Here is a 27328-nt window from a genome sequence, read left to right on the forward strand (position 1 = left end):
TGCCCTTCATAATTTTATACACCTCTATTAGGTTGCCCCTCATTCTCCGTCTTTCCAAGGAGAACAACCCCAGTTTACCCAATCTCCCCTCATAGCTAAGACCCTCCATACCAGGCAACATCCTGGTAAACCTTTTCTGTACCCTCTCCAAAGCCTCCACGTCCTTCTGGTAGTGTGGCGACCAGAACTGGACGCAGTATTCCAAATGTGGCCTAACCAACGTTCTATATAGCTGCAACATCATACGCCAACTTTTATACTCTATGCCCCGTCCAATAAAGGCAAGCATACCATATGCCTTCTTCACCACCTTCTCCACCTGTGTTGCACCTTTAAGGATCTGTGGACCTGCACATCCAGGTGAAAAAGGAGCTCCGAAAGCTTGTGCTACCGAATAAACCTGTTGGACTTTAACCTGGTGTTGTGAGACTTTTTAGTGTGCTTACCCCAGTCCAACACCGGCATCTCCGCATCATATCCAGAGATAACCATGCTTGGTATAACTGTGTTGCAATAAGGCGGACAGTGTAATTGGAGGCACAGGACGTGGTGTCCATATTTGTCATTCTCTGCCTCTGCTTTATGTTTGAAAGGTTGCCCTCGGCCGTCAAGAAGAAGAGCTTCTGGATCCACAAAGTGTCGTGCAACGGTAACGAGTCACATCTCTCCAAGTGCACGATCCAGGCTTCCGCCGGGAAGCATCAGCACCCCTGTGAGAATGGGATGCACACAGTGATAAGCTGTGTGACGGGGCCTAAGTTCATACAGGAAACTGGAACTCGCTACAAGAAGGCCTACCAAGATGAGGTACAAAATGAAAATTAAATGTATTTAAGAACATAAGAACATAAGAAATAGGAGCAGGAGTAGGCCATCTAGCCCTTCGAGCCTGCCCCGCCATTCAATAAGATCATGGCTGATCTGTTGTGGCTCAGTTCCACTTTCCCGCCCTCTCCCCATAACCCTTAATCCCCTCTCTTATCAAGAACCCATCAACCCGCTTCTTAAAAATATTTAGCGAGGCAGCCTCCACCACTTCAACGGGCAGAGAATTCCAGAGATTCACCACCCTTTGAGTGAAGAAGTTCCTCCTCAACTCCGTTCTAAACCGCCTCCCCTTCCTCTTATTTGATTTGATATGTTATTGTCATATATATTAGCATACAGTGAAGAGTATTGTTTCTCGCGCGCTGTACAGACACTGTTCATAGAGAAGGAAAGGAGAGAGTGCAGAGTTACAGTCGTAGCTAGGGTGTAGAGAAAGATCAACTTAATGCAAGGTAAGCCCATTCAAAAGTCTGATGGCAGCAGAGAAGAAGCTGTTCTTGAGTCGGTGAAAAAGGGAATGTCCGGGGTGTGTGGGGCCCTTAATTATGCTGGCTGCTTTGCCGAGACAGAGGGAAGTGTAGATGGACTCGTGGGCTGGAAGTTTACCGGCGTGCCTGCCCGAAGCTCGTAAGATCGTGCCCAAGGCCAGCGGGGAATACTGTTCTGCCCGCCCCGATTCCGTGGTAGGTGCGCCAATAAAATCAGGGCCATGGAGTCAAGAGGAGATGGAGAGAAAACCAGCCAGATGATTCAACCTGTTGGCAAACTTCCTGTGGCATTGTTTGCTTAAAGAATCATTTAGCGTATTGGGGATCCAAGTTTCTAATGTAAACCGCCTGCCCACATCAAAGGGTCTCGGCCAGCCTGTATCCCAACACCAGGAGGAAAGCTACAATAGCCCAGCCTGGTCTCTGTCCTGTGGGTGTAAATAGGCACATTCTGCAGTTAATTCCAACCTCCCAGAATCACTGCGGGTTTTACATCATTTTCACTCAATCCAAAAATCATGAAGACTATTATCTAAATCAGCCATCCACCCAGCTCCTCAATCTTCATCAATTCAATTGCAACCACACTTGGAATCTGTTCCAAAAATATCCTTTGGGGGACGAATTTATGTCAGTCTCTACATTGCAGCAGTTCCGAGATCATCCAAGCCACAGTATAAATACAAGGCAGGATGCCTGGACACAGTGGACGTGCAGAGGATGTTTCCACTAGTGGGAGAGGCTAGAACTCGAGGGCACAGCCTCAGAGTGAAGAGACACTCCTTTAAAACTGAGATGAGGAGGAATTTCTTCAGCCAGAGGGTGATGAACCTGTGGAAGTCATTGCAACAGAGGAAGCCAGATCACTGAGCGTCTTTAAGACAGGGATAAGGGATTTAAGGAATACAGGGAGAAGGCAGGAGACAGGAATGAGAATCACATCAGCCATGATTGAATGGCGGAGCTGACTCGATGGGCCGAATGGCCTAATTCTGCTCCTATATCTTATAGTCTTATGATTACTGGAGGCAGATGGGGAGGGGATGGAAATAGATGGACGGGTAATATTGTACTGCAAATTGGCGTGTCAGCTTGTCTTGCCTGGGCCATTTACGGCAAGGAATGAATTCTCACCCATTGGTGACAGTTAGCTTGTTAAATTGGCTAAAAGGAATGTTTCAGTTGGCTGTGGTGCCCCTCCTCCACCCTCCTAGTGCAGGGTCAGTAGTATGACTGATGTCTGGAGATGGCTTTCAAAGAGGTAGATTAGGGATCAGCAACTCCGGAGGATCGGGAGGATGCTCTGGTTTACCGTCACTGTAGCCACAGATCACCCTGTGACGAGTTCTTTCTCCACAATGTTGGCCCGGCTTTTATCTCAGATTTTTCAAAGGTTGCTGAGAGGGAGCCTCAAGATGTCAGCGTCATGGCCCCACTCTGACCACTACCTGCCCATCTGGGCCATAGTACAGCGCAGTGGCATAGAGGTTAGCGCTGCTGCCTCACAGCGCTAGGGACCCGGGTTTGATTCCCGGCTTAGGTCACTGTCTGTGTGGAGTCTGCACCTTCTCCCCATGTCTGCGTGGGTTTCCTCCGGGTGCTCCGGTTTCCTCCCACAGTCTGAAAGACATGTGGGTTAGGTGCATTGGCCGTGCTAAATACTCCCTCAGTGTACCTGAACAGGTGCTGGAGCGTGGCGACTAGGGGATTTTCAGAGTAACATCATTGCTGTGTTAATGTAAGCCTACTTGTGACACTAATAAAATTTTAAAAAGTCAATGTGGGTGTCAGCTCACAACATACTGGGGGTTGGCACATCGAATCCTACAGTGCCATTTGGCCCATCAGGTCTACAGTGAGCACAATCCCACACAGGCCCTATCCCCATAGCCCCATGTATTTACCCTAGCTAGTCCCCCACGTTTAATCCTGGTAACCCACAGTGGAAAATCCTGCCTGCTTTAATTCATTCTTTCTTTTCTTTGACTTCTTCTGCGTTGCATCTTCAAACTTGCAGCCTTCATAATCTAAGGAGCTTTTCGCATTGGCTCCCTGGTTTTGGGAGATGTCTTAGCTATGACGACCGATCTCCCCACATTCCTTCCTATCTGGTCACACAGAGCGCTTCTAATTTGATTTGATTTATTATTGTCACATGTATTAGCACACTGTGAAAAGTATTGTTTCTTGCGCGCTATACAGACAAAGCATACTGTTCATAGAGAAGGAAACTGGAGGGTGCAGAATGTAAAAGTGTTAGAATGAAGTTTCAGAAGCATGGAACGAGCGCAAAAGATAGAAGGTTTACTGGACGCAGCTTGCAAGAAGTTGCCAAAAGGCAGAGTGGGCAGGGGGTGGAAGTTCCCAGCACCCTTGAGAAAGTAAAAATTGGCACATTTCTATTTCCAAATGCCGTCAACAGCAAGGGAACCCTGGAGCAAATTCCATTTCACTACGTGGGCCCAGATTGCCGCGTGCATGAGGGAGCTCACATGGAAAAAGTGGATGTGCAGAATCACACGTCTGTAACGCAGGCTGTCGCGTCGCTACATGTAATTAAACTGAACCAAAAATTGCTCCTTTAGAAATAACATCCAGTCAGATGCATATTAGCCTGAGAGACTTTGAACTTGGCAGATGAACAGTTTGCTGATCTCATTGGGTTTGGTCGGGACACCTCCTCATTCTGAACAACATTAGCCAGAAGTTTATTTCGCCACAAGTCTGTTTTCATTTTTGGCCAATTAATCTCTGCAACCTCTTGGAAAGTCTCCTCGCAGACTGAACTCTCTGGCAGGGTGTAGTATTGTCAGTGCTGATCACTGGAGATTTCCTTCTGTTCTACACAAGACGCTCCTGTGCTGAATGTGAAATCATTCACCTGGACTGTGCCACATCCGGGCACAGTAAGTAGTCTCACAACACCAGATTAGAGTCCGACAGGTTTATTTGGTAGCACAAACTTCCAGAGTATTGCTCCTCTCACCTGATGAAGGGGCAGTGCTCTGCAAGCTCGTGCTGCCAAATAAACCTGTTGGACTTTAATCTGGTGTTGTGAAACTTCTTACTGTGCCCACCCCAGTCCAACACTGGCATCGCCACATCATGACTTATAGGCAAGTATGGTGTATTCCCTCATTCTTCCACAGGATGTGGGCATCACTGGCAAGGGCAACATTTATTGCCCATCCCTCATTGCCCTTGAACTGAGTGCCTTGCGAGGCCATTTCAGAGGGTGGTCTACTGATGACCATGAATCCATTGTCGATTGTCGGAAGAACCCATCTGGTTCACTAATGCCCTTTAGGGAAGGAAATCTGCCATCCTTACCCGGTCTGGCCTACATATGGCTCCAGACTTACAGAAATGTGATTGACTCTGAAATGACCTAGGAAGCCGTGCTGTTCAAGGGTAATTAGAGATGGGCAATAAATATTGGCCCAGCCACATTCCACTGAACAAATAGAACAAAAACTTTGGGATATACGAGAGGCATTAAAGGTGCTATATAAATGCAACACCTTTCTTTTGATTTAACAGGCATTTTACACTGATGCATCGAGGATGCTTAAGCTGCCACTGAGCCTTTATTTTGCTTCTCTCTCATAGCAACCCCTGGTGCGACTGAAGGGAGGAGCGCAGACTGGAGAAGGGAGAGTGGAAGTCCTGAAAAACGGCAAATGGGGGACAGTCTGTGACGATCGCTGGAATCTGGTGGCGGCCAGCGTGGTGTGTCGAGAGCTGGGTTACGGCACTGCGAAGGAGGCGCTAATGGGAGCATTTCTTGGCCAAGGTCAGTGTTATGTGGCGTGAGGGAGGAAACGTTAGAAAATAAGGTGCGGGAATAGGCCATTTGGCCCTTCGAGCCTGCACCACCATTCAATATGATTATAGCTGATCATGCACTTTCAGTATCCCACTCCCGCTTTCTCCCCATACTGCTTGATCTCTTTAGTCACAAGGACCACATGCAGCTCTCTCTTGGATATATCTAACTGGTCCTGACAGCTTTCTGTGGTAGAGAATTCCACAGACCCACAACTCTCTGAGCAAAGAAGTTCTTCCACATCTCAGTCCTGAATGGCTTACCCCTTATTCTTAGACTGTGACCCCTAGTTCTGGACTTCCGAAACATCGGGAACATTCTTCCCGCATCCAGCCTGTCCAATCCCATCAAGATTTTCTATGTTTCTATGAGATCCCCTCTCATTCTTCTAAATTCCAGTGAGTACAGGCCCAGTCGATCCAGTCTCTCGTCATACATCAGTCCTGCCATTCCAGGCATCGGTCTGGTGAACCTTCAGTGGACTCTCTCAATAGCAAGAATGTCCATCCTTGGACTAGGAGACCAAAACTGCGCACAATACTCAAGGTGAGGCCTCACCAAGGCCCTGTACAACTGCAGCAAGATGCCCTTACTCCGATACTCAAACCTATGAAGGCCAGCATGTCATTAGCTTCCTTCACTGCCTGCTGTACCTGCATCCCAACCTTCAGTGACTGTCCCACTATGACACCCAGGTCATGTTGCACTTCCCCTTTTCCTAAACTGTCACCATTCAGATAATAATCTTCCTTCCTATTTTTGCCACCAAAGTGGATAATCTCACATTTATCCACAGTATTTTGCATTTGCCAAGGATTTGCCCACTCAACCAGCCTGTCCAAGTCACACTGCAGCCTCTTAGCATCCTCTTCACAGCACACACTGTCATCCAGCTTATCTGCAAATCTGGAGATGTTGCATTCAATTCCTTCACCCAAATCTTTCATGTATATTGTGAAAAGCTGGGGTCCCAGCACTGAACCCCGCGGTACCCCACTACTCACTGCCTGCCACCCTGAAAAGGACCCGTTTATTCCCACTCTCTGCTTCCTGTTTGCCAACCAGTTCTCTATCCACATCAATACATTACCCCCCATACCATGAGCTTTAATTTTGCTCACTGATCTCTTGTGTGGGACCTTGTCAAAAGTCTTTTGAAAATCCAGATACACAACATCCACTGGTTCACCCTTGTACTGGTTACATCCTCAAAAAATTCCAGAAGATTTATCAAGCACGATTTCCCTCTAGTGAATCCATGCTGACCTGGACTGATTCTGTCGACACTTTTCAAATACTCAGTTATTACATCCTTAATAATTGACTCCAGCATTTTCCCCACCACTGATGTCAGGCTAACTGGTCTATAATTCCCCGGTTTCTCTCTCCTTCCTCTTTTAAAAAGTGGGGTCACATAAGCTATCCTCCAATCCACTGGATCTCTTCCAGAGTCTATAGAATGCTGGAAAATGATCACAAAAGCATCCACTATTTCTAGGGCCTTTTGTGGGCAGCACGGTAGCACAGTGGTTAGCACTGCTGCTTCACAGCCCCAGGGTCCTGGGTTTGATTCCTGGCTCGGGTTACTGTCTGTGTGGAGTTTCTCCTCGTGTTTGCGTGGGTTTCCTCCGGGTGCTCTGGTTTCCTCCCACAGTCCAAAGATGTGTGGGTTAGGTTGATTGGCCATGCTAAGAAATTGCCCCTTAGTATCCAGGGATGTGTAGGTTAGAAGGGCTCGTGGGTATGATATGGGGGTAGGGCCTGGGTGGGATTGTGTTCAGTGCAGACTCAATGGGCTGAAGGGCCTCTATCTGCATTGTAGGGTTCTATGATTCACTGTGGGGTGCAGAGCATCAGGTGCTGGGGACTTTTTATCCCAGCAATTTACCCAATACTATTTCCTGACTAATAAGGATTTCTTTTAGTTCCTCTTTCATGCTAGGCCCTCTGTCCCCTAATACTTCTGGAAGGTTATTTGTGTGGAAAATGGATCGATGACTGTTTCACTGGTCTCTCACAATGCGTTGCGTTTCCAGTTCTCATCTCTCATTTCGAATCCCTCTGTAATAGAACATAGAATGGTTCCAAAGGAGGCTATTCAGCCCGTCATTCCTCTGCCAGCTCCCTGGCAGGGCAGGCTACTCCCCCGCTCTTTCCCTCCTCTCTTACATCTTATGGTCATAGATGTTCACAGCTGAGAGAGAAGGATTATTAATCAGTAAGGGGGTCAAGGGTTATGGGGATAAGGCCAGAAAGTGGGATTGAGGATTATCCCATCAAATCCGTCATGGGATGGCACGGTGGCACAGTGACTAGCACCGCCGCCTTACAGCGCCAGGGATCCAGGTTCGATCCCCGACTTGAGTTAATGTCTGTGTGGAGTTTGTACATTCTCCATGTGTCTGCATGGGTTTCCTCCGGGTGGCCGATTTCCTCCCACACTCCAAAGATGTGCGGGTTAGGTGGATTGGCCATGCTAAATTGCCCCTTAGTATCGGGGGGATGAACTAGGGTAAATGCATGGTGTTATGGGGATAGGGCCTGGATGGGATTGTGGTCAGAGCAGACTCAATGGGCCGAATGGCCTCCTTCTGCACTGTAGGATTCTATGATTTTATGACCTCATTAAAAGCGGGGCAGTATCGATGGGCCGGATGGCTTGGTTCTCCCCTTACCACCTACCTCTCCCTCCCTTTAACTCAGTCTTGGAAACTCTGTGTCCAAGTGTTTAGGCGCCTACACGTATTATCCGGTGAAGTTGGAACTCTTGCTTGATATTGTCCCAGTGAAACACCTTGGGAGCCATTTCTACATTGAAGGCATGATTTAAACGCAAGTTGTTGTTGGATTTCATTTCAACTGGACTAATGTGGGCTATTGTGGAGCTCTGGGGATCAACAACTCAGATTTATATGCCACATTTAAGATAATAAAACATTCTTAGATGCTTCACGGGAGCACCACAACACACAATAAATCACGTAAGGAGATGTTTGTACAGATGAGCAGTGGCTTGATGAGAGAGAGTTGTTGAGAAACATCAAGAGGAAAGCGAGGTGGAGAGATTGAGGGAGGGGAAGAAGCTGTTCTTGAGTCAGTTGGTACGTGACCTCAGACTTTTGTATCATTTTCCCGAAGGAAGAAGTGGGGTAAGGGGGTCACTTTCTAACATCTGGTGCCCTCCTCCCTCTTAATGCCAGACTTCCCTCCTCTCCCAGTCTGTCTGTCAGCACATCAATCCCCCTCTGCCCACCATCCCCCCACCTAGGCGTACCCCGACAAATTGTCCCTAATTGGTCTTCCCTCAATGTGGAATGCCTTAAGCGTAGACAAGGATCACGGGTGGAGAGGGGACTCATAATATTAAAATGGCGGTGCGGGCTCATTGGGCCGAAGGGCCTGTTTCCCGTGCTGTGTCGTTCTTTGTTCTTTGTACCCCTGAGAACTTCAAAACATTCCAGTTGCTGGAATCCCGGGATTTGGGGATCGCTTGCAGTACCGGTCCTGTCCACTGCGGCTTCTGGCGCTGTAAGGACGGGAGAGCTGCTGACCATTCGGATTGTCCAACGGTTCTCTAACGTGGACAATCCTTCCTCCCATGCGAAGGGCAGAAGTCCACCTTTGGCCATGGAGCAGCCAGCGGAAGATGGGAAGAAAAACCACCCCTCCTACCATACTCCCACCCTACGAATCCTGGCCCAGATGTCTCGGTGTGAAACAGCTGTGCGCTTGCCAACTGTCTGCGATTCCAAAAAGTTACGATGATATTCTGAGGGCCTAAATTAGAGGTTGGTTGAGAGAAGCTAACGATAGCCTGTGTCCCACAGAATCAAAACAGAAAACCCACAACTAGCAATTCCCTCATTGGGCAAAGATTGTAGAAGTCTTGCCCAACACAGATGCGCCCTCCCAGTCAATATACCAGCTCGCTGGAAACCTCTGGCCTTGTCCATGGCTGGGATTCTCCAGCTGAATGCCAAGCTCTCCGTTCTCGCTGGCAGTGGGACAGGAAGAGACGAGATTGGAGAATCCAGCCCACTATGTTGGATTTGAGTTCTGTGGGCTGGTATGAAAGGGATGGAGACACAAAGCAGGCAGCATGATGTCTCACACTGACTTTATACATTTTTCTTCATTTTCATGGGATGTGGGGTGCTTCAGGTGAGGTGGAGATTTATCGCCCATCCCTCGTAGCTCCGAGAAAGTTTGAGACAACTATTGGTGTTTGCTAGGCCACTTCAGAGAGTAGGTCAGGGACTGGAGTCACATAGATGTCCAAAATGTGCCAGGACAGCAGATTTCCTTCCCTAGACAGCACTGTGCCCGCACCCTATTGACTGCAGTGGCTGAAGAAGGTGGCATACCCACACCCTTTCAAGGGCAATTAGGGATGGGCAATGAATATTGGTCTCACCATTGATGCCCGCATCCCTAAAAGAAAGAAGCTAAAAAGTGACATGTGGTGGGTGACCTGTAGCCTGGGGGGGGGGGGGGGGGCCACACACGCCCAAGTGGGTTCTGAGTGCTGCCCCACGAGACATTTTTTTGACCATTCCCCACGCGCACCACTGCCACATTCCGTTGATTCCTGTCCGTGCAGTTTTTTTTCCCACTGGTATGTCTGAGTTGATTCACACATAAAGTGAGTGCGAGTGAAGTGAGGTGCGTGCTGCTTGCTCACAACATTGACAGTGAGATCTGTGTGGTCCCTCTGTGTCCAATCAGGCAACAATACTTATTTTACCATTTGGAGTTAATATATTGATATATTAATAGATGCAAGATGAAGCATTTTCTACAAGTCATTATGAAATACTTGGGGTGTATTAAATGTATTGAATCTTATTCATATGGTCATGGTTAGTGAACAAGTCCGATTTCAACCTTGTGGCCACTGAGATGAAGGAGGACTACTCCTGCGGCCCACTCACTAGCCCAGATTGCCCATCGCAGGTTGAACCAGTTTGTGAGAACAAAGAACAACACAGCACGGAAAACAGGCCCTTCGGCCCAACGAGCCCACGCCGCCATCTTAACAAAGTGTTTTTCCTCCTCCACCCTTGACCCATGTCTATGCTTATGGTACCCCCATTGGAAACCAGATTCAGGGGAGAATAATTTAGGGATAATTTGTTGCACCAATCAGCCTAAGAGCACATCTTTGGGGTGTGGGAGGAAACCGGAGCACCCGGAGGAAACCCACGCAACCACAGGGAGAATGCGCAAACTCCCACAGACACCGGCCCAAATCCATGTATCTGCACAGCAAACAGTGATAGTCACTGAGCTGTTGTGGTGAGCAAAGTGAATTGAAATGATTACACTCCCTGGTTCTCTAATATCTGTCTCGTTCTTCCCAAATGCTTAATAAACAATGAGATAATAACCACGTAATCCATTGTTTGGTGATGTTAGTTGTGGGATAGATAATGTTCAGTACAGAATTCCCCAGTGCTTTCTCAAGATAGCTTCACAGGATTCTTCATTGTCCCTCGGGGAGGGCAGACAATGAAGTTGGCTTTACAACTTCTTCTGAAAGGCGTTAGCCGGAACTTTCCGGCTGTTGACGCCAATGGAATCTTCCGGTCTTGCCGAAGGCACACCCCTTCTGATGGCGGACCCTCTGCGATGGGTTTCCCACCAGCATGGGATGGATTGACTGGGAAATCCCATTGACAGCGGTGGGCTCAGAACATGCCACGGCTAGTGGGCAGCATACCACCTGCCACCACGCGAAACAGAAAATCTCACCCGTTACCACTGCAGCACCCTCTCAGTGTTAGGTTTTGTGCTAAAGTCTCTCAAGACGTTCGTCCTTTAATTGCGTTTGTAAAAGTCCGAAGTCCCAAATTGTTAACTCTGTGGTCGCTGTTGACTCTCCTTCAGGTGAACGGCCTTCAGTGCGGCAGAGGCTGTTCTGAAGTGTTCATCCCACACACTCTATCATCGCCTTTTAACCCAATCTTACACAATACAGGGAACCGATGCGTTTACCTTTACTTATAAAAATAGTGAGGTTGCTGAATTGGAAATGTGTTGTTGTGAGCTATGCTATTTCTGGTTTGGGAGGATGCCTCTGCGGTCTTTTTGCAAACTGCTTCTTGAAAGTGTGGAGAACCTTTTCCCGGGGATCTTGACAAGTTTTGCTTGCCAAAGCAAATAACAGGTTGGGTTCCCTGAAAATAGTCTGTGTTGTGGCAGGAAGTATTCACATAATGGTTGGGTCCATAAACTGCCAATGGTTTAGCAATGGAAGCAGGGAAAGTCTGCTTGAATGAAACATTATTTATATGCACAATGTTTATACATCAATCTCACTTCATATTTAACACTGAGGATATATTTTCTCTTGAGTTTTTTCCTCCCCATATCTCCTGGTTATATTGGAATATGGTTCTTTTGGTGCTGGATCTTTTCATGTCTGACCCACAGCAGGAGGTCATAGAATCATAGAACCCTACAGTGCAGAAAGAGACCCTTCGGCCCATCGAGTCTGCACCAAACACAATCCCACCCAGGCCCTATCCCCATATCCCTACATATTATACCCACTAATCCCTCTAACCTACGCATCCCTGGACACTAAGGGGCAATTTCTTAGCATGGCCAATCAACCTAACCCGCACATCTTTGGACTGTGGGAGGAAACCGGAGTACGCGGAGGAAACCCATGCAGACACGAGGAGAACGTGCAAACTCCACACAGACATATTGACCCAAGCTGGGAATCGAACCCAGGACCCTGGAGCTGTCAAGCAGCAGTGCTAACCACTGTGCTACCGTGCCGCCCATGGCCATTCTTGGTGTTGGATCGTTGGCGCTTTGGCAAATCAACCTCCCATCCATTGACTCTGTCTACCCTTCCCGCTGCCTCGGAAAAGCAGCCAGCATAATTAAGGACTCCACACACCCTGGACATTCTCTCTTCCACCTTCTTCCTTTGGGAAAAAGATACAAAAGTCTAAGGTCAAGAACAGCTTCTTCCCTGCTGCCGTCAGACTTTTGAATGGACTTACCTTGCATTAAGTTGATCTTTCTCTATAGCTCTAGCTATGACTATAACACAACATTCTGCACTGTCTCCTTTCCTTCTCTATGAACGCTATGCTTTGTCTGTATAGCTAACAAGAAACAATACTTTTCACTGTAAATACATGTGACAATAATAAATCAAATCAAATCAAGTTTACCATCTCCCCTGCTCCTTCTAGGAGAGATCTCTGAGCCTGATATCAAGGCCTCATTACTGAGGAGTAAGGCTGATTGCACCATCTCTAAAACTGGCCTGACACCAATTGACAAACTCAGAACAGGGTCCATGCTGGGGCCATCTTGGTTTGTGGGACCCAGTCACACACCCCACAATGCACTGAGCCAATGTGTTGTCAAACATTGCGATGTCATCAAAAAGGGCACAGGAACAAGAACGGGGGCTTCAGCTCATCAAGGCCACCCTGCCATTTTTGCTGCCATGGTAACTTTATATTTTTAATCCCAGTTTCTCTGTATGGCCATACTTTGCTTGTATCTATTGCTCCCAGTTAAAGAAGAACTTACATGTTATTTCCCATTTATACAATTTATAAATGATTTTTTCTTATTGTTAGGTCATTAATTTGTGGGCAATGATGTACTTTTGAAACAAAAACAGAAAATGCTGGAAACATCTGAAAGTTCTGACGGTGTTTGTGGAGAGAGAATAGAGTCAATAGGGCCAGACTCGAAATGTTGGCTCGATCCTCTCTCCACAGATGCTGTCGGACCTGCTGAGTTTTTTTTATTCATTGTTGGGACTTGGGTGTCACTGACTGGCCAGCATTTATTGCCCATCCCTAGTTGCCTGAGGGCAGTTGAGAGTCAACCACATTGCTGTGGCTCTGGAGTCACATATAGGCCAGACCGGGTAAAATGGCAGATTTCCTTCCCTCAAGAACATTTTAAGAAGTCTTGCAACACCAGGTTAAAGTCCAACAGGTTTATTAGGTTTTTTAACCTGGTGTTTGAGACTTCTTACTGTGCCTACCCTAATCCAACGCTGGCATCTCCACATTAAAGGACGTCAGTGAACAAATGTTTCCAGCATTTTCTGTTTTTGTTTCAGATTCCAGTATCTGCAGCATTTTCCTCTATATTTTGAAGTGTAGTTAAGTAGGGAACACAGCAAGATCCCACAAACAGCAAAGTAATAATAACCGAATAGTTTGTTTTGGTGATTTTTAATTGAGGGATAAATATTAAGGGGTACACTGCAGGTGGCCATTTGGCCCATTGTGCCAATGCTGTCTAGTAACTAGCCCCACTTCACTGGTCTTTTCCAGTCACTTTCTTTTCTTCAGATACAGACACAGTGTCTCAAAACCAGCAGCCTGGGCACCGAGTCTGTGCCGGATTTCGGATCTTGTCAGATTCCCGGTTGGATGGTTTGGGTCAGGTCAGGTTGGAGCACTTGGACTGCGGAAACTAACAGGCACATGAATCTGATTAGTCGGCTCAACACCGCACTAATATAGTACCTGGCCAAACAAGGCGCTGTTTTTTAAATCACCTAATAATATTCAAAATTCACTCATAGCAGCTAGAGAGGGTGTAGGGAAAGATCAACTTAATGCAAGGTAAGTCCATTCAAAAGTCTAACAGCAGCAGGGAAGAAGCTGACCTGAGTCGGTTGTATGTGACCTCAGACTTTTGTATCTTTTTCTCTACGGAAGAAGGTAGAAGAGAGAATGTCCGGGATGCGTGGGGTCCTTAATTATGCTGGCTGCTTTGCTGAGACAGCGGGAAGTGTAGACAGAGTCAGTGGATGGGAGACTGGTTTGCGTGATGGATTGGGCTACATTCATAACCTTTTGTAATTCCTTGTGATCTTGGGCAGAGCTATACCAAGCTGTGACACAATGAGAAAGAATGTTTTCTATGGTACATCTGGTGAGAATCATCGGGGAAATGCCAAATTTCCTCGGTCTTCTGAGAAAGTAGAGGTATTGGTGGGCTTTCTTAACTATAGTGTCAGCATGAGGGGACCAGGACAGGTTGTTGGTGATCTGGACACCTAAAGACTTGAAGCTCTCGACCCTTTCTACTTCATTCCCAGATTGTTATCAGTGCCGGCTTAGCAGGAGGAAGGGCCTCCTTCTGCACTGTAGGGATTCTAAAATTTCTTCATCCAGAGGGTGGTGAATGTGTGGAATTCACTCCCACAGAAAGTAGCTGAGGCCAAAACGTTGTGTGATTTCAAGAAGAAATTAGATATAGCTCTTGGGGCTAAAGGGATCAAGGGATATGGGAGGAAGGGGAGATCAGGATATTAAATCTGATGATCAGCCATGATCAAGATGAATGTCGGAACAGGCTCGAAGGGCCAAATGGCCTTCTCCTGCTTCTAGTTTCTATGCCTTTAAAAACAAACTGTCTGGGTTTTGGACCTCACTGGCTTGCAGATGGCCACCAGCCTTTCAAGCTGCACGTTCCAGATCTCAGGAATGTGATGTGTAAAAATCTCCTCATGAGGTGCTCCGTACGATCGTTGGCTGCCTTCCGCATAATGTGATGTGGAGGTGCCGGCGTTGGACTGGGGTAAACGCAGTAAGAAGTCTCACAACACCAGGTTAAAGTCCAACAGGTTTATTTGGTAGCAAACGCCACTAGCTTTCGGAGCGCTGTCCCTTCGTGAGAACTCCCGCTGACGTGACGAAGGAGCAGCGTTCCGAAAGCTAGTGGCATTTGCTGCCAAATAAACCTGTTGGACTTTAACCTGGTGTTGTGAGACTTCTTAGCCCGCATATTGTGGCCAGCTTCTGCCTTTCCAAATTTCCTCAGTCTTCTGAGAAAGTAGAGGTGTTGGTGGGGCTTTCTTAACTATAGTGTCAGCATGGGGGGACCAGGACAGATGGTTGGTGATCTGGACACCTAAAAACTTGAAGCTCTCGACCCTTTCTCCTTCATCCCCAGATTGTTATCGGCATTGTGGTCTAACAACTCATTGCTTAGAAAGAAAACAGCTCTTGTGAAAGCTGTAATCTATATTCGGTTAATTAGAACCTGGCCCAGATAAGTGGCTGTGTTTGTACTTTAAGTATAATGTTTTGCTTATTGGACAGCATTCCTTCAAGGTGCATAATTGCTGTGATGATAGACAGCATTGCAATGGAACTGCGCTTGTCGGTATTCTTCCCCATGTTGGTATGTAGGGCCCAGTGCCAGCATTTACCTGTGTTTAAATTTATACGTGTATGCAGTGTTGCAGCCTTTAAGTCCTGGCTAGCATATGGGACAGTTGTATTTTCTAGACAAGTTTGTGTTAAGTATTCACATTTAGCGACAGTTCCTTCACCAACAGTGTTTGCCAATGTCTCACGTAAGCGCCTGGTTAGATCCAAATTGGGCAAGTCAAGCAAAATGTCAGCCAGTGGGAGTTTTTTGAGTGCTTTTTTTTTTAAGAAGTTGCTCTGAGCTTCAATTAAGTATAATTGTCATTATTTTCTCAGTCAGTCGTAAGTTGAATGAATCCTAAAGCGAACAAGAAATCTGCAGGTCGTACTCCGATCGGTGAAGGAGTAGAGGCTGACGGGGGAGGGCACGGATAGGAAAATGGAGCTGGGCTCACGGTCAGATCTGCCACATTCTTATGGAATGACAGAGCGAACACAAAGGGCCGAATGGCCTTCTCCTGTTCCGATTCCTGTTATACGTTCCCAAAATGGGGGATGTTCTTTCAGATTAGCATTCTGATAATACATTGGGAGCCTTAATGAGCTCCCAATGGAACAAACCAGTGGGAATTTCCTCGGAAGTTCACTCAATCGAATAGCGGCCATATCCTTGCCAGAAACTTGACCAGAAATGGAGCTTAGAATGGTATATTCAAAGGGGTTCAGCGAGTATGCCACCACTGATAGAGACAGCGACTCCAGGGCTTTTCACCATCGCGTTATGCCACCTATGGAATCCTTTGTATGGTTTGCTTCAGTTAAAAGACTTCATTTTAATGTATTTCCATCTGTGTAACTAATTAACTCTAAAGCTAACTTGGCCGCATTTTAAAACCCAGCTGGGAATTCTAAACAAGCTCAGAAATTGACTGCATTCTTTCAAAATACAATGTTAGTAGGAACGACTAAACAAAGCTTTTTCATGGTCACAGCTGCCAATTGTTTATGAAAGTTAGGGACACAGTTTACACCAGCTATTTCACTAACACAGACAAGAATTCATATATTGCAGTAACGGTATCTTGTTTGGATATGGAGATGCCGGCATTGGGCTGGGGTAAACACAGTAAGAATTTACCCCAGTCCCACGCCGGCATCTCCACATCGTCGACTCTGCAAACTGCCGTCTCCAAGTGGAGAGGGTCTCCAAGAAGATTGCGCATATTGACACAGACATCAAGTTTCTATAAAGATGCAAGAAAGCAGACAAGATACTGAAAGGACTACAGATCACGAACCCACTCAGGTCAAACCTATAACACAGATTACGCTAAGAGACTTTGCTGTCATACCTCTCCCACACTCCTCAACCACTTCGTACACCAATCCTACAGCAAACGCCTCATCCTGGAAAATAGAGTCCATAATTCTTACTGTAATTAGTTCAGTCCAGTGTGAGGTTTGTGTTCAAGTCTGCACAGGACCAGGCTGTGAAGCCTTCCCTCTCTCTCTCTTTGCTTCTGTTGTATTCATTTTAAGTTTTATTCAATGAAGATCATCTTAGATTCATATCAAGTGCTGCCTACGTCTATTCTAAGGAATGAATGGATACCTACACCATTTAACGGTATGGCTGGTGTTTGCCTGCAGTGTGGGAAAGGCAGGCGAAGTGGAGTTATCCCCTGGTTACCTAGCAGCAATGGCAAAACCCTGCGGTGTAGGCTGCCTTCCTGTCTTGTAGGTCAGAGGTTAGTTTATGGGGAAGAGCAAGGAAGAGGAAGGAAAACTCTTCTTTTTAAAAAAAATTCTCAAAAGGCAATATCGGAACTAATTAGGGCAGTGATGGGTGTCAAGGAAAGGCTGTAATTTAAACCTGGAGATCAAATGACTGGAGGTTGTGCCACATGAGCCAACTCTAATGGATTTTCTAATTAAGTCATATATGTCTAAGAAAGGGTAGAAATTTGTAGCAACCTTTTTGTGGGAAATAAATTACCGGAACACATCTGGGAAGCCAACATTCCTCAGGATGACTCACTTAGTCTAGCAAACCATAGCTCCCCTCTGTAATCTTTAATCCTGAGCATGTGCTTTCTCCCTCTCTCTCACTCTCGCTCTCTCTCTGTCTCTCATTCTCTCTCTCTTGCTCTCTCTCTAACACTCGCTCTCTCCTGTGCTCTCTCTCGCTCTCTCTCCCTTGTTCTCTCTCTTGCTCTGTCTCACGCTCTCTCTCTCTCTTACTCTCTCGCTCTCTGTCTCTCATTCTCTCTCGCTCTCTCTCTCTCTCGCTTTCTCTCTCTCGCTCTCTCTCTCTCTCTCGCTCTCTCTCGCTCTCTCCCACTCTCTCTCTCTTCTCTAGCAACCACACGTCTCCAGCTGCCTGATCGTGAAGACACAGATCAATGAAGCAGAAATATGAAAAGCATTGATGTAGCGCGAGAAATTATTCTTTCCCTTCCTCCTCCTCCATAGTCTGGCTTGACGTTGGTTAATTATGTGTCTGTGTACACTCAATTAACTGCTCACATCTTGACTTACGTACAGTTCTCCTTGTGAGATAGACTTGGAATCATGTCTCCTTGGGTTTTCCAGTGTCAACATGCTCAGTGGGAGCTTCTCAATGGCCGACAGGATAATTGGACAGACGGACTGTCTGCTGAGTCAAAGATCCGACAGGTCCATGGCTCAGTTCCCCATCTCTGCTGAATTCTGCCCAACAGGTCTCTGTGTCCATGTTTGTACCCCATTCAAATTCTTATTTCAGCGACGCCCCCCCCCCCTAATTTCTTTCTCCCTCATTAATGTTAGAATGTAACCAATGACAGTACAGTGGCGCAGTGGTTAGCACTACTGCCTGGCAGCGCCGGAGACCTGGGTTCGATTCCCGGCTTGGGTCACTGTCTGTGTGAAGTCTGCACGTTCTCCCCCTGTGGGTTTCCTCCCACAGTCCAAAGATGTGCGGGTTAGGTTGACTGGCCATGCTAAATTACCCCTTAGTGTCAGGGGAGCTAGCTAGGGTAAATGCAAGGGATGATGAGGATAGGGTCTGGATGGGATTGTTGTTGGTGCAGACTTGATGGACCAAACGTCCGTCTGCACTGTAGCATTCTATGATAACGTTGGACCTGGTATAACGTGACCAATGATGACATGCTGTGAGGGTCAGCTGACCCAGAGTGATGGGAATTGTGGGGAGTTTGTATGGCCCCAAGCGTTGGGATAACGTGCCAGTATTTCACAGCCTTCTCGGGCAAGACTCATAAAATCCCACTCGAGGCCAACGGAGATTCCATTCTGCGAACCTCATCCGCATCGGAATCGGAGAGGGCATGGCGGTAAAATTCCAACCATGAAGTTCCCTTCTTAAACTTTTTTCTTTGATTTACTTTCTGAAGTTAGTTCATTTATTGTTTGCAACTGAGGTATCCCTACTGCCAGATGAACAATTCCAGCTTTCCCTTAATTGCACCGATAGTCAACAATTGTTATGCGCAGTTCGGCCAGCTGGAGGCGCGGTGGCACAGTGCTTAGCATTGCTGCTTCACAGCGCTAGGGACCCAGGTTCGATTCCTGGCTAGGGCCACTGCCTGTATGGAGTTTGCACATTCTCCCCGTGTCTGCATGGGTTTCCTCTGCTCCAGTTTTCTCCCAGTGCAGGCTTGATGAGACGAATGACCTCCTTCTGCACTGTAGGGATCTTACGGTCTATCTGCAGGCAGTGGGCCGGGATTCTCCAGGTCTCAACCGTTCCCGTTTCCCGGCCAGTGAGAACAGGGAATTTAGCATTCCGGCGAAATCTCCATTCACTTTCAGCGGCACTGGGGAATCCCTACATGGGTGGAGGATGGGGATTGTTGGCGAATGTCCGGAAAAAGGAACTTGAATTTGTGTAGCATCGGGATGTTGTAAGGAGCTTCACAGATGGTGACATGTCATCGCTGTTGTAATATATGAGAAGCAGCAGCTAATTTGCTACAGACAGTAATATGATAATGACCAGATCAGCTCCTTTAGTGATTTTGTTCAAAGGATAAATATTAGCCAGGACACCCAGAGGGATTTCTCCCCGATTTCTCAGAAAGGTGCCACTGATCACTGAACAATGTGGCAGGGCCTCAGTATAACTCCTTTCCCTGATGGATCGTCTGTATTGTTTATCGCTCTCCCAGTAATGGACGGTATCCGAGACCATCCCAAAATATTCTCAGAATAGCCCAGGGTTTGACTGGGTGGTTGGAAGGAGGTAAAATGATAGAAGGTCTCAGACATGCATGAGACTGAGGCCTTGTTATTGACAGGCTGATGGAGAGTGGTGAATACAACATTTCCATGGATTCGCTTGTGGAATAAATGTGTAAATTGAACGTTTTCCCCTGTAGACTGTTGACTCTATTTTTCTCTGCTACTGTCTGGATAACTTGGTTTATTTCTTACACAGAAAAGAGCCAAAAGAAACAAAGCTGTTGGTTGATTTTTATCGCACACATTATAGGACAATATATTATTTGATTGAAAAGTTAATAGCCTGAAGCACTGGAGTTCCTTCCATAAACCTCCCCTCCCCTCTCTATCTTTCTCTCTCCTTCTCCCTCCCTCTTACTTTTCCTCTCCCTCCCTCTCTTTTCCTCTCTCTCACTTATTCTCTCTCCCTTTCTCTTACTCTTCACTCTCTTTTTCCCTCCCTCTCCTTCTCCCCCTCCTCCTCTCTCCTTCTTTTTCCCTCTACATCCCTCCCTCTGCCTTATCCCCTCTCTTTTTCTGTCTTTCTCTCCCTTACTCTTCTTTTCTCCCTCTCTCCCTTTCTCTCTCCCTCTCTCCCTCTCTCTTCTGCTCTTTCTTTCTCTCTTTTTCCCTCCACTTCCCTCGCTCTCCCTTTCCCTTTCTCTGTTTCATTTTCTCTAACCCCTGCACCTTTCTCTCTCTCTCTCCCCCCCTCTCTTCCTCTCTTTCTTTCTCTCTCTCATTCAATCTCCGTCTTTTTCTTTCTTTTTCTCTTTTTCTCTCCATTTCCCTCTCTCCCCCTTTCCCTTTCTCTGTCTCACTTTCTCTACCTCCCCTCCCTTTCTCCCCCCCTTTCTTTTTTCTCTCTCTCCCTTTCTCTCTCTCCCTTTCCCTCCACCTGTCTCTCCCTCTCTCTATCTCTCTCCCTCTCTACTCCAAAAGCTGCTTGTTTTAACTACATTTTAGTCACCTGTCCTAATGTCTGTTTAGCCGTGTCAGTGAGACTTTCTGTTTGAGAAAATTGAACAGTTCATACTTTCCTAGTGACACAGTGCTGGGTGGGTGAGTGACTGAGTAATAAGTGCTCTGTCTGACAAGTTGCTGCTGAGTCATATCAATTGAGACAGTTCCCAGGCTCGAGCCACTGTCTCGGCTCAGTTTAAGAAAGAATTATTGACATTTATATGTTTCTCCCCAACAGCATGTGTCAGCGTTTCTGCTCCACACAACCCTTCGCTTCTGCGCAATGTTCCAGGCGCCATGTAAATACAGTTGGTTTATCTGAACCATTTCTCAATCCTACTGCAAACTGTGATTCCCTCCACTTGTACACAATCCCAACTGATGTACTGAGTGTTCAATCAGAGATTGGCTCAGTCTGTATCAAGGCTGATGATAGGGTGGCACAGTGGTTAGCACTGCTGCCTCACAGCACCAGGGACCCGGGTTCGATTCCAGCTTGGGTCAGTGTTTGTGCGGAGTTTGTGCATTCTCCCCGTGTCGGCGTGGGTTTCCTCCGGGTGCTCTGGTTTCCTCCCACAGTCCAAAGAGTTGCAGGTAACGTGGACTGAACATGCTAAATTAGCCCTTAGTATCCCAATTTGTGTAGGTTAAGGGGGATTAGTGGGATTAATACATGGGGTTACAGGGAAGGGCCTGGGTGGGATTCTCTGTCAGAGAGTTGGTGCAGACTTGTGCACTATAGGGATTTTGTGACTTACTTTCTAAAAATTCTATGCCCAGAATCAATTGTAACTGGAATCAAGTCCGACTGCAGAATGTGATCCCGTGATCCAGGCTGACATTGCTAACTGAGTGGTGCAGTGTCATAGAATCATAGAATCTCTACAGTGCAGAAGAAGGCCATTCGGCCCATCGAATCTACACTGACTCACTAGGAGCTGGGAAGTTTAGCTGAGTCTGTCCCATCAGCTTTTTGCAGTTTGATGCAGAGCAGAAGAGCGGAGATTTCCAATCTATTCCCAATCCCAACCCTAATTACCATGGCAACTGAAGGAGCAGATATAGGGGCAGCATAGTGGCACGGTGGTTAGCACTACTGCCTCACAGAACCAGGGACCCAGGTTCAATTCCCGGCTTGGGTCACTGCCTGTGTGGAGTTTGCATGTTCTCTCTGTGTCTGCGTGGGTTTCCTCCGGGTGCTCTGGTTTCCTCCTGCAGTCAGTGCAGGTTAGGTTGATTGGCCATGCTAAAATTGCCCCTTAGTGTTAGGGGGGATGAGCTAAGGGTGAATGCATGGGGTTATGGGAATAGGGCCTGGATGGGATGGTGCTTGGTACAGACTCGATGGGCCGAATGGCCTCATTCTGTGTTGTAGGGATCCTCTCTTCTATGGATAAGCTGCTCACTGATCTTATTCCGATTGGTCCTCCACCCTTCATTGGACAAAAAAAACCTGTCTCCTTGATAAATAAGGAGGTGCCTTGGTCAAAATCGTAGGGCAATGATTGCTTCACTCCCCCCGCCTTGCCCCCACCCTGCCAACCCTCCTCCGACAGCACACTGAGGGGGAAAACTCAACTCTCTGAACTTTTGAACCGTGCATGAACTCTCAGACTGCTGGGATGTCTAATAATTTAACGACTACATTAGCCAATGCTGAGTTCTTGGTCACATGTTGCAGGTGTGGGCCCCATCCACATGACCGAAGTATCTTGCACCGGCTTCGAGAAGTCCCTGACTGACTGTAGCTTCAAGGAGGCAAGCAGCAGGAACTGCAGACACGGAGAAGACGCGGCGGTCCGGTGCAATGTTCCACACATGGGATTCAAGAATAAGGTAAACAGAAAGATCTTTCCGACTTCAGCTGGTGCCCAGATAGAATGGCCCATGGGAGTGATATTGAGGTTTGCACATCTGTAAATGTTTGTGTGTATCTGTGTGTGTGTGTATCTATACGCATTCGTGCATGCGTGCCTGCATGCGTCTGTATATCTGTGTGCATTGTCAGAAAGAGAGACCTCGAAGCTTTTCATCTTGCACACATTAAGACAAACACAAGAATACCAAATTTCAAATGATCACAATTTCTACCACAGGAGGAAACAGGAACTGATTGGTTGACAGGTCACAGAGTCATTGAGGTTTACAGCATGGAAACAGGCCCTTCAACCCAACTTGTCCATACCACCCTTTTTTTTAAACCTCTAAGCTAATCCCAATTGCCCACATTTGGCCCATATCCTTCTATACCCATCGTACCCATGTAACTGTCTAAATGCTTTTTAAATGATAAAATTGTACCCACCTCTGCTGCTACGTCTGGCAGCTTGTTCCAGTTACTCACCACTGTCTGTATGAAGAAATTGCCCCTCTGAACACTTTTGTATCTCTCCCCTCTCACCTTAAACCTATGCCCTCTAGTTTTAGACTCCCTTACCTTTGGGAAAAGATATTGACTGATCTGTGCCCCTCATTATTTTATAGACCTCTATAAGATCACCCGTCACGCTCCAGAGAAAATGTCCCAGTCTATTCAGCCTCTCCTTATAACTCAATCCATCAAGTCCCAGTAGCATCCTAGTAAATCTATTTTGCACTCTTTCTAGTTTAATAATATCCTTTCTATAATAGGGTGACCAGAATTGCACACAGTGATTCCAAGTGTGGCCTTGGCAATGTCTTGTACAACTTCAACAAGACGTTCCAACTCCTGTATTCAATGTTCTGACCGATGAAACTAAGCATGCCAAATGCCTTCTTCACCACTCTGTCCACCTGTGACTCCACTTTCAAAGAGCTATGAACATGTACCCCTAGATCTCATTGTTCTATAACTCTCCCCAGTGCCCTATCATTAACTGAGTAAGTGCTGCCCTGGTTCAATCTACCAAAATGCATCACCTCAGATTTATCTAAATTAAACTCCATCTGCCATTCGTCAGCCCACTGGCCCAATTGATCAAGATCCCAGTGAAGTGATTAGCCAAGGCATTGCCATGGAGAAAGTAACAGGAACTATAGGCTCCCCAAGTTCCTGGCTAATTCAGAAGGCTTGAACATATCCCTTTTGTTTGCAAAAAATGGGTCAAGTCATCTAGACTCGAAACATTGGCGCTAATCTCTCTCCACAAATACTGTCAGACCAGCTGAGACTGTCCAGCATTTTTCTGTTTTTGTCCCTGTGTATGAATGTGTGTCACACTTATAGCACAGTTAAATGAGCCATGTTATAGAACCCAATTAATAATCCAAAATTGATTGTTGGTGTACCTATCAGTACACTCAGCATTGTTCAACCACTGCTGCCCAATCATGGAATCAGGTCTAAAAGTGCACATTTTGTTCGGTATAGTCATTGACGTTTTGCAAATTACCCAAAGTAGACTGTCCCAGAAACAATTGAATTTTGGAAGATGATTATCAACAAATGCACCATCTCTACAATTGCCCCTTTTAATATACGGGGACAAAGATCACCAGGTCTGTGGGATTGTCAACTTTCAGTCTCATTCATTTCTCCAGTAATACATTTCAATGAATGGTAATTTATTTTATTTCCTCATAGGGGAGGTGATTTCCTAGTGGTATAATCACTAGGCTAATAATCCAGAAACTCAACTAATGTTCTGGGGACCCAGGTTCGAATCCTGCCACGGCCAATGGTGGAATTTGAATTCAATGAAAAATACTTGAAATTAAAATTTAATTAAGTCCACTCTCCTTTTTTTAACCCAAATCACTATACCATTCCGATACTTTGACCTTTCTCTTCAGATTTCTGAGTCTCCCTTCACTCGATCCCACCTGATCCCACCCTCCACCCACCATTAGTGTAACAGCCTAAGCTATTCAATTAGCCAGGATATCTCCAACTGGTTCAAGTGGGCCCCATCCAAACGGAATAGTTCACTCTTCCCCGAATACTGACGCCGGTGCCCCATGAATCGAAAGCCCTTCTTGCCACACCACGCCTTGACTGTGATACACAAAACGATTGTTGGAAAAACCCATCTGGTTCACTAATGTCCTTTAGGGAAGGAAATCTGCCATCCTTACCTGGTCTGGCCTACATGTGACTCCAGAGCCACAGCAATGTGGCTGACTCTCAACTGCCCTCCAAGGACGACAGGGGATGGGCAATAAATGTTGGCTAGCTAGCGATGCCAATCTCCCACAAATGAATTTAAAAAAAAAAATCTGTTTAATTTGCTGATTTGCTTGACCCTGTGTGTGGCTCAGGTCACAATCCAGAGCTGATTACCTTTGATGTTTTGTGTTTTAGTTTGGACTCTAACCCCTCAAATTCCCCGCCAGTGGGATCTTCCAGTCCTGCCGATGGTGATTCTCCGTGGTGTATTCCCTGGCGGAGGGGATGGGCATGCAGCACCCAGTGGACATGGGTGGGACTGGAAGATTCTGCTCCTGGAAAATAAGTTGTGGGGGTGGCGGGGGAAGGAAAATCTCACCCGACATCTAATCTAGTTAATTTCTTAACATATCGTTCTAGAAAGCCATCTGATATACATTCCAAGAGTTCGTCCTCCAGAGTTTTAATGCTTATTAGGTTGGCCTTGTCTATATGTAGATGAAGTCCCCCCTATTTACGCCATTATTCTTGCTGTGCTTACTTTCAGTTTCCTGCTTTGGACCACACTCTTCATTATAAAATTGCCCTTGAACTGAGTGGCTTACTAGGCCATGTAGGAGGGCAATTAAGAGTCAAATGTAGGCCAGGCCGGGTAAGGATGGCAGATTTCCTTCCCTAAAGGACGTTTGTGAACCAGATGGGTTCTTAATGACAATCGATGATAGTTTCAGCTCTGATGGAATGTGGTTGACTCTCAACTGCCCCCAAGGACAATTAGGGGCTGGCAATAAATGCTGGCCTACCAGCGACGTCCGTGTCTCACAAATGAATAAAACAAATAAAATGAAGGGTTATCCAGACTGGAAACGTTGGCTCTATTCTGTCTCCATGGATGCTGTCAGACCTGCCGAGATTTTCCAGCTTTTGTTTCAGATTCCAGCATCCGCAGTATTTTGCATTTATTAGAATGATAGTTTCGTAGTCACCATCACTGAGACTAGCTTTATATTGCAGATTTATTAAGTGAATTTAAATCCCACCAGAGCATTAGCTGGGTATGATGGATTACTGGTCTAACTAACATTACCGCTGTGCCACTGCATCAGAGCAGGGGTGGGAGGTGCAATCCGGTGAAACCAGTATAGTTAGGCAGGTTGAAGTGATTTACTGGCATGTGAGGGTCTCGCCCAGATTATTGCGATGAAGCTGGGGGACTCCTGTCTCAGGAGCACGTTGCAATCGGATAGGATTCCATCCTTTCATGAACACTGAATTCCAGTGGCCCTTTAAGCACAATTAAACCCTGCAGTTAGAAAAGAAAGTCTGCTGAGTTTGGGCATTTGGAAGTGCCGACAATACCAAGTGAAGTGAATGTTACACATGGTTGGAAACAATGATTAAATATAGTCCGTGTTGTTGCAGAGAAAGACTCATTAATATTTATTAGATTCCCTGATCAAGATGCAGATTTTTAAAGTAAGTTTGAGCTCATCATTAACTTCTTGATATTTTTATGTTTTGAAGGAATCTGATTTTGTTCTAACCATTTTTTTCTCAGGGGTCGGGGGTGGAATTGCTAATGTTTGGCCTAAAATTACGCAGCGCTGTTTACCCTGTGCTTGCTGGCTCCCTCATTGCTAAGCCTTTGACAGTGCAGCACTCCCTCAGTACTGACCCTCTGACAGTGCAGCACTCCCTCAGCACTGACCCTCTGACAGTGCGGCACTCCCTCAGCACTGACCCTCTGACAGTGCCGCACTCCCTCAGTACTGACCCTCTGACAGTGCGGCACTCCCTCAGCACTGACCCTCTGACAGTGCGGCACTCCCTCAGCACTGACCCTCTGACAGTGCAGCACTCCCTCAGTACTGACCCTCTGACAGTGCAGCACTGACCCTCTGACAGTGTGGCACTCCCTCAGTACTGACCCTCTGACAGTGCGGCACTCCCTCAGTACTGACCCTCTGACAGTGCAGCACTCCCTCAGTACTGACCCTCTGACAGTGCAGCACTCCCTCAGTACTGACCCTCTGACAGTGCAGCACTGACCCTCTGACAGTGTGGCACTCCCTCAGTACTGACCCTCTGACAGTGCGGCACTCCCTCAGTACTGACCCTCTGACAGTGCAGCACTCCCTCAGTACTGACCCTCTGACAGTGCGGCACTCCCTCAGTACTGACCCTCTGACAGTGTGGCACTCCCTCAGTACTGACTCTCTGACAGTGCAGCACTCCCTCAGTACTGACTCTCTGACAGTGCGGCACTCCCTCAGCACTGACCCTTTGACAGTGCAGCACTCCCTCAGTACTGACCCTCTGACAGTGCAGCACTCCCTCAGTACTGACCCTCTGACAGTGCAGCACTGACCCTCTGACAGTGTGGCACTCCCTCAGTACTGACCCTCTGACAGTGCGGCACTCCCTCAGTACTGACCCTCTGACAGTGCAGCACTCCCTCAGTACTGACCCTCTGACAGTGCAGCACTCCCTCAGTACTGACCCTCTGACAGTGCAGCACTGACCCTCTGACAGTGTGGCACTCCCTCAGTACTGACCCTCTGACAGTGCGGCACTCCCTCAGTACTGACCCTCTGACAGTGCGGCACTCCCTCAGTACTGACCCTCTGACAGTGCGGCACTCCCTCAGTACTGACCCTCTGACAGTGCAGCACTCCCTCAGTACTGACCCTCTGACAGTGCGGCACTCCCTCAGTACTGACCCTCTGACAGTGCAGCACTCCCTCAGTACTGACCCTCTGACAGTGCG

General features: G+C 47.0%; 1 protein-coding gene across 1 annotated transcript in view; it reads left to right on the forward strand.

Annotated features, from left to right (window-relative positions):
- loxl4 (lysyl oxidase-like 4) overlaps window positions 1-27328 on the forward strand; it is a 145427-nt gene that overhangs the window by 76360 nt on the left and 41739 nt on the right. Inside the window, exons 5-7 of the mRNA XM_080205325.1 lie at window positions 594-807; window positions 4926-5109; window positions 22156-22310. Coding sequence (XP_080061451.1) covers window positions 594-807; window positions 4926-5109; window positions 22156-22310 — 553 coding nt within the window. The remainder of the gene's footprint in view (window positions 1-593; window positions 808-4925; window positions 5110-22155; window positions 22311-27328) is intronic.

The sequence above is a fragment of the Carcharhinus amblyrhynchos genome, chromosome 17 (assembly GCF_965287045.1).
Source record: "Carcharhinus amblyrhynchos chromosome 17, sCarAmb.v2.hapA, whole genome shotgun sequence".
Taxonomy (NCBI): domain Eukaryota; kingdom Metazoa; phylum Chordata; class Chondrichthyes; order Carcharhiniformes; family Carcharhinidae; genus Carcharhinus; species Carcharhinus amblyrhynchos.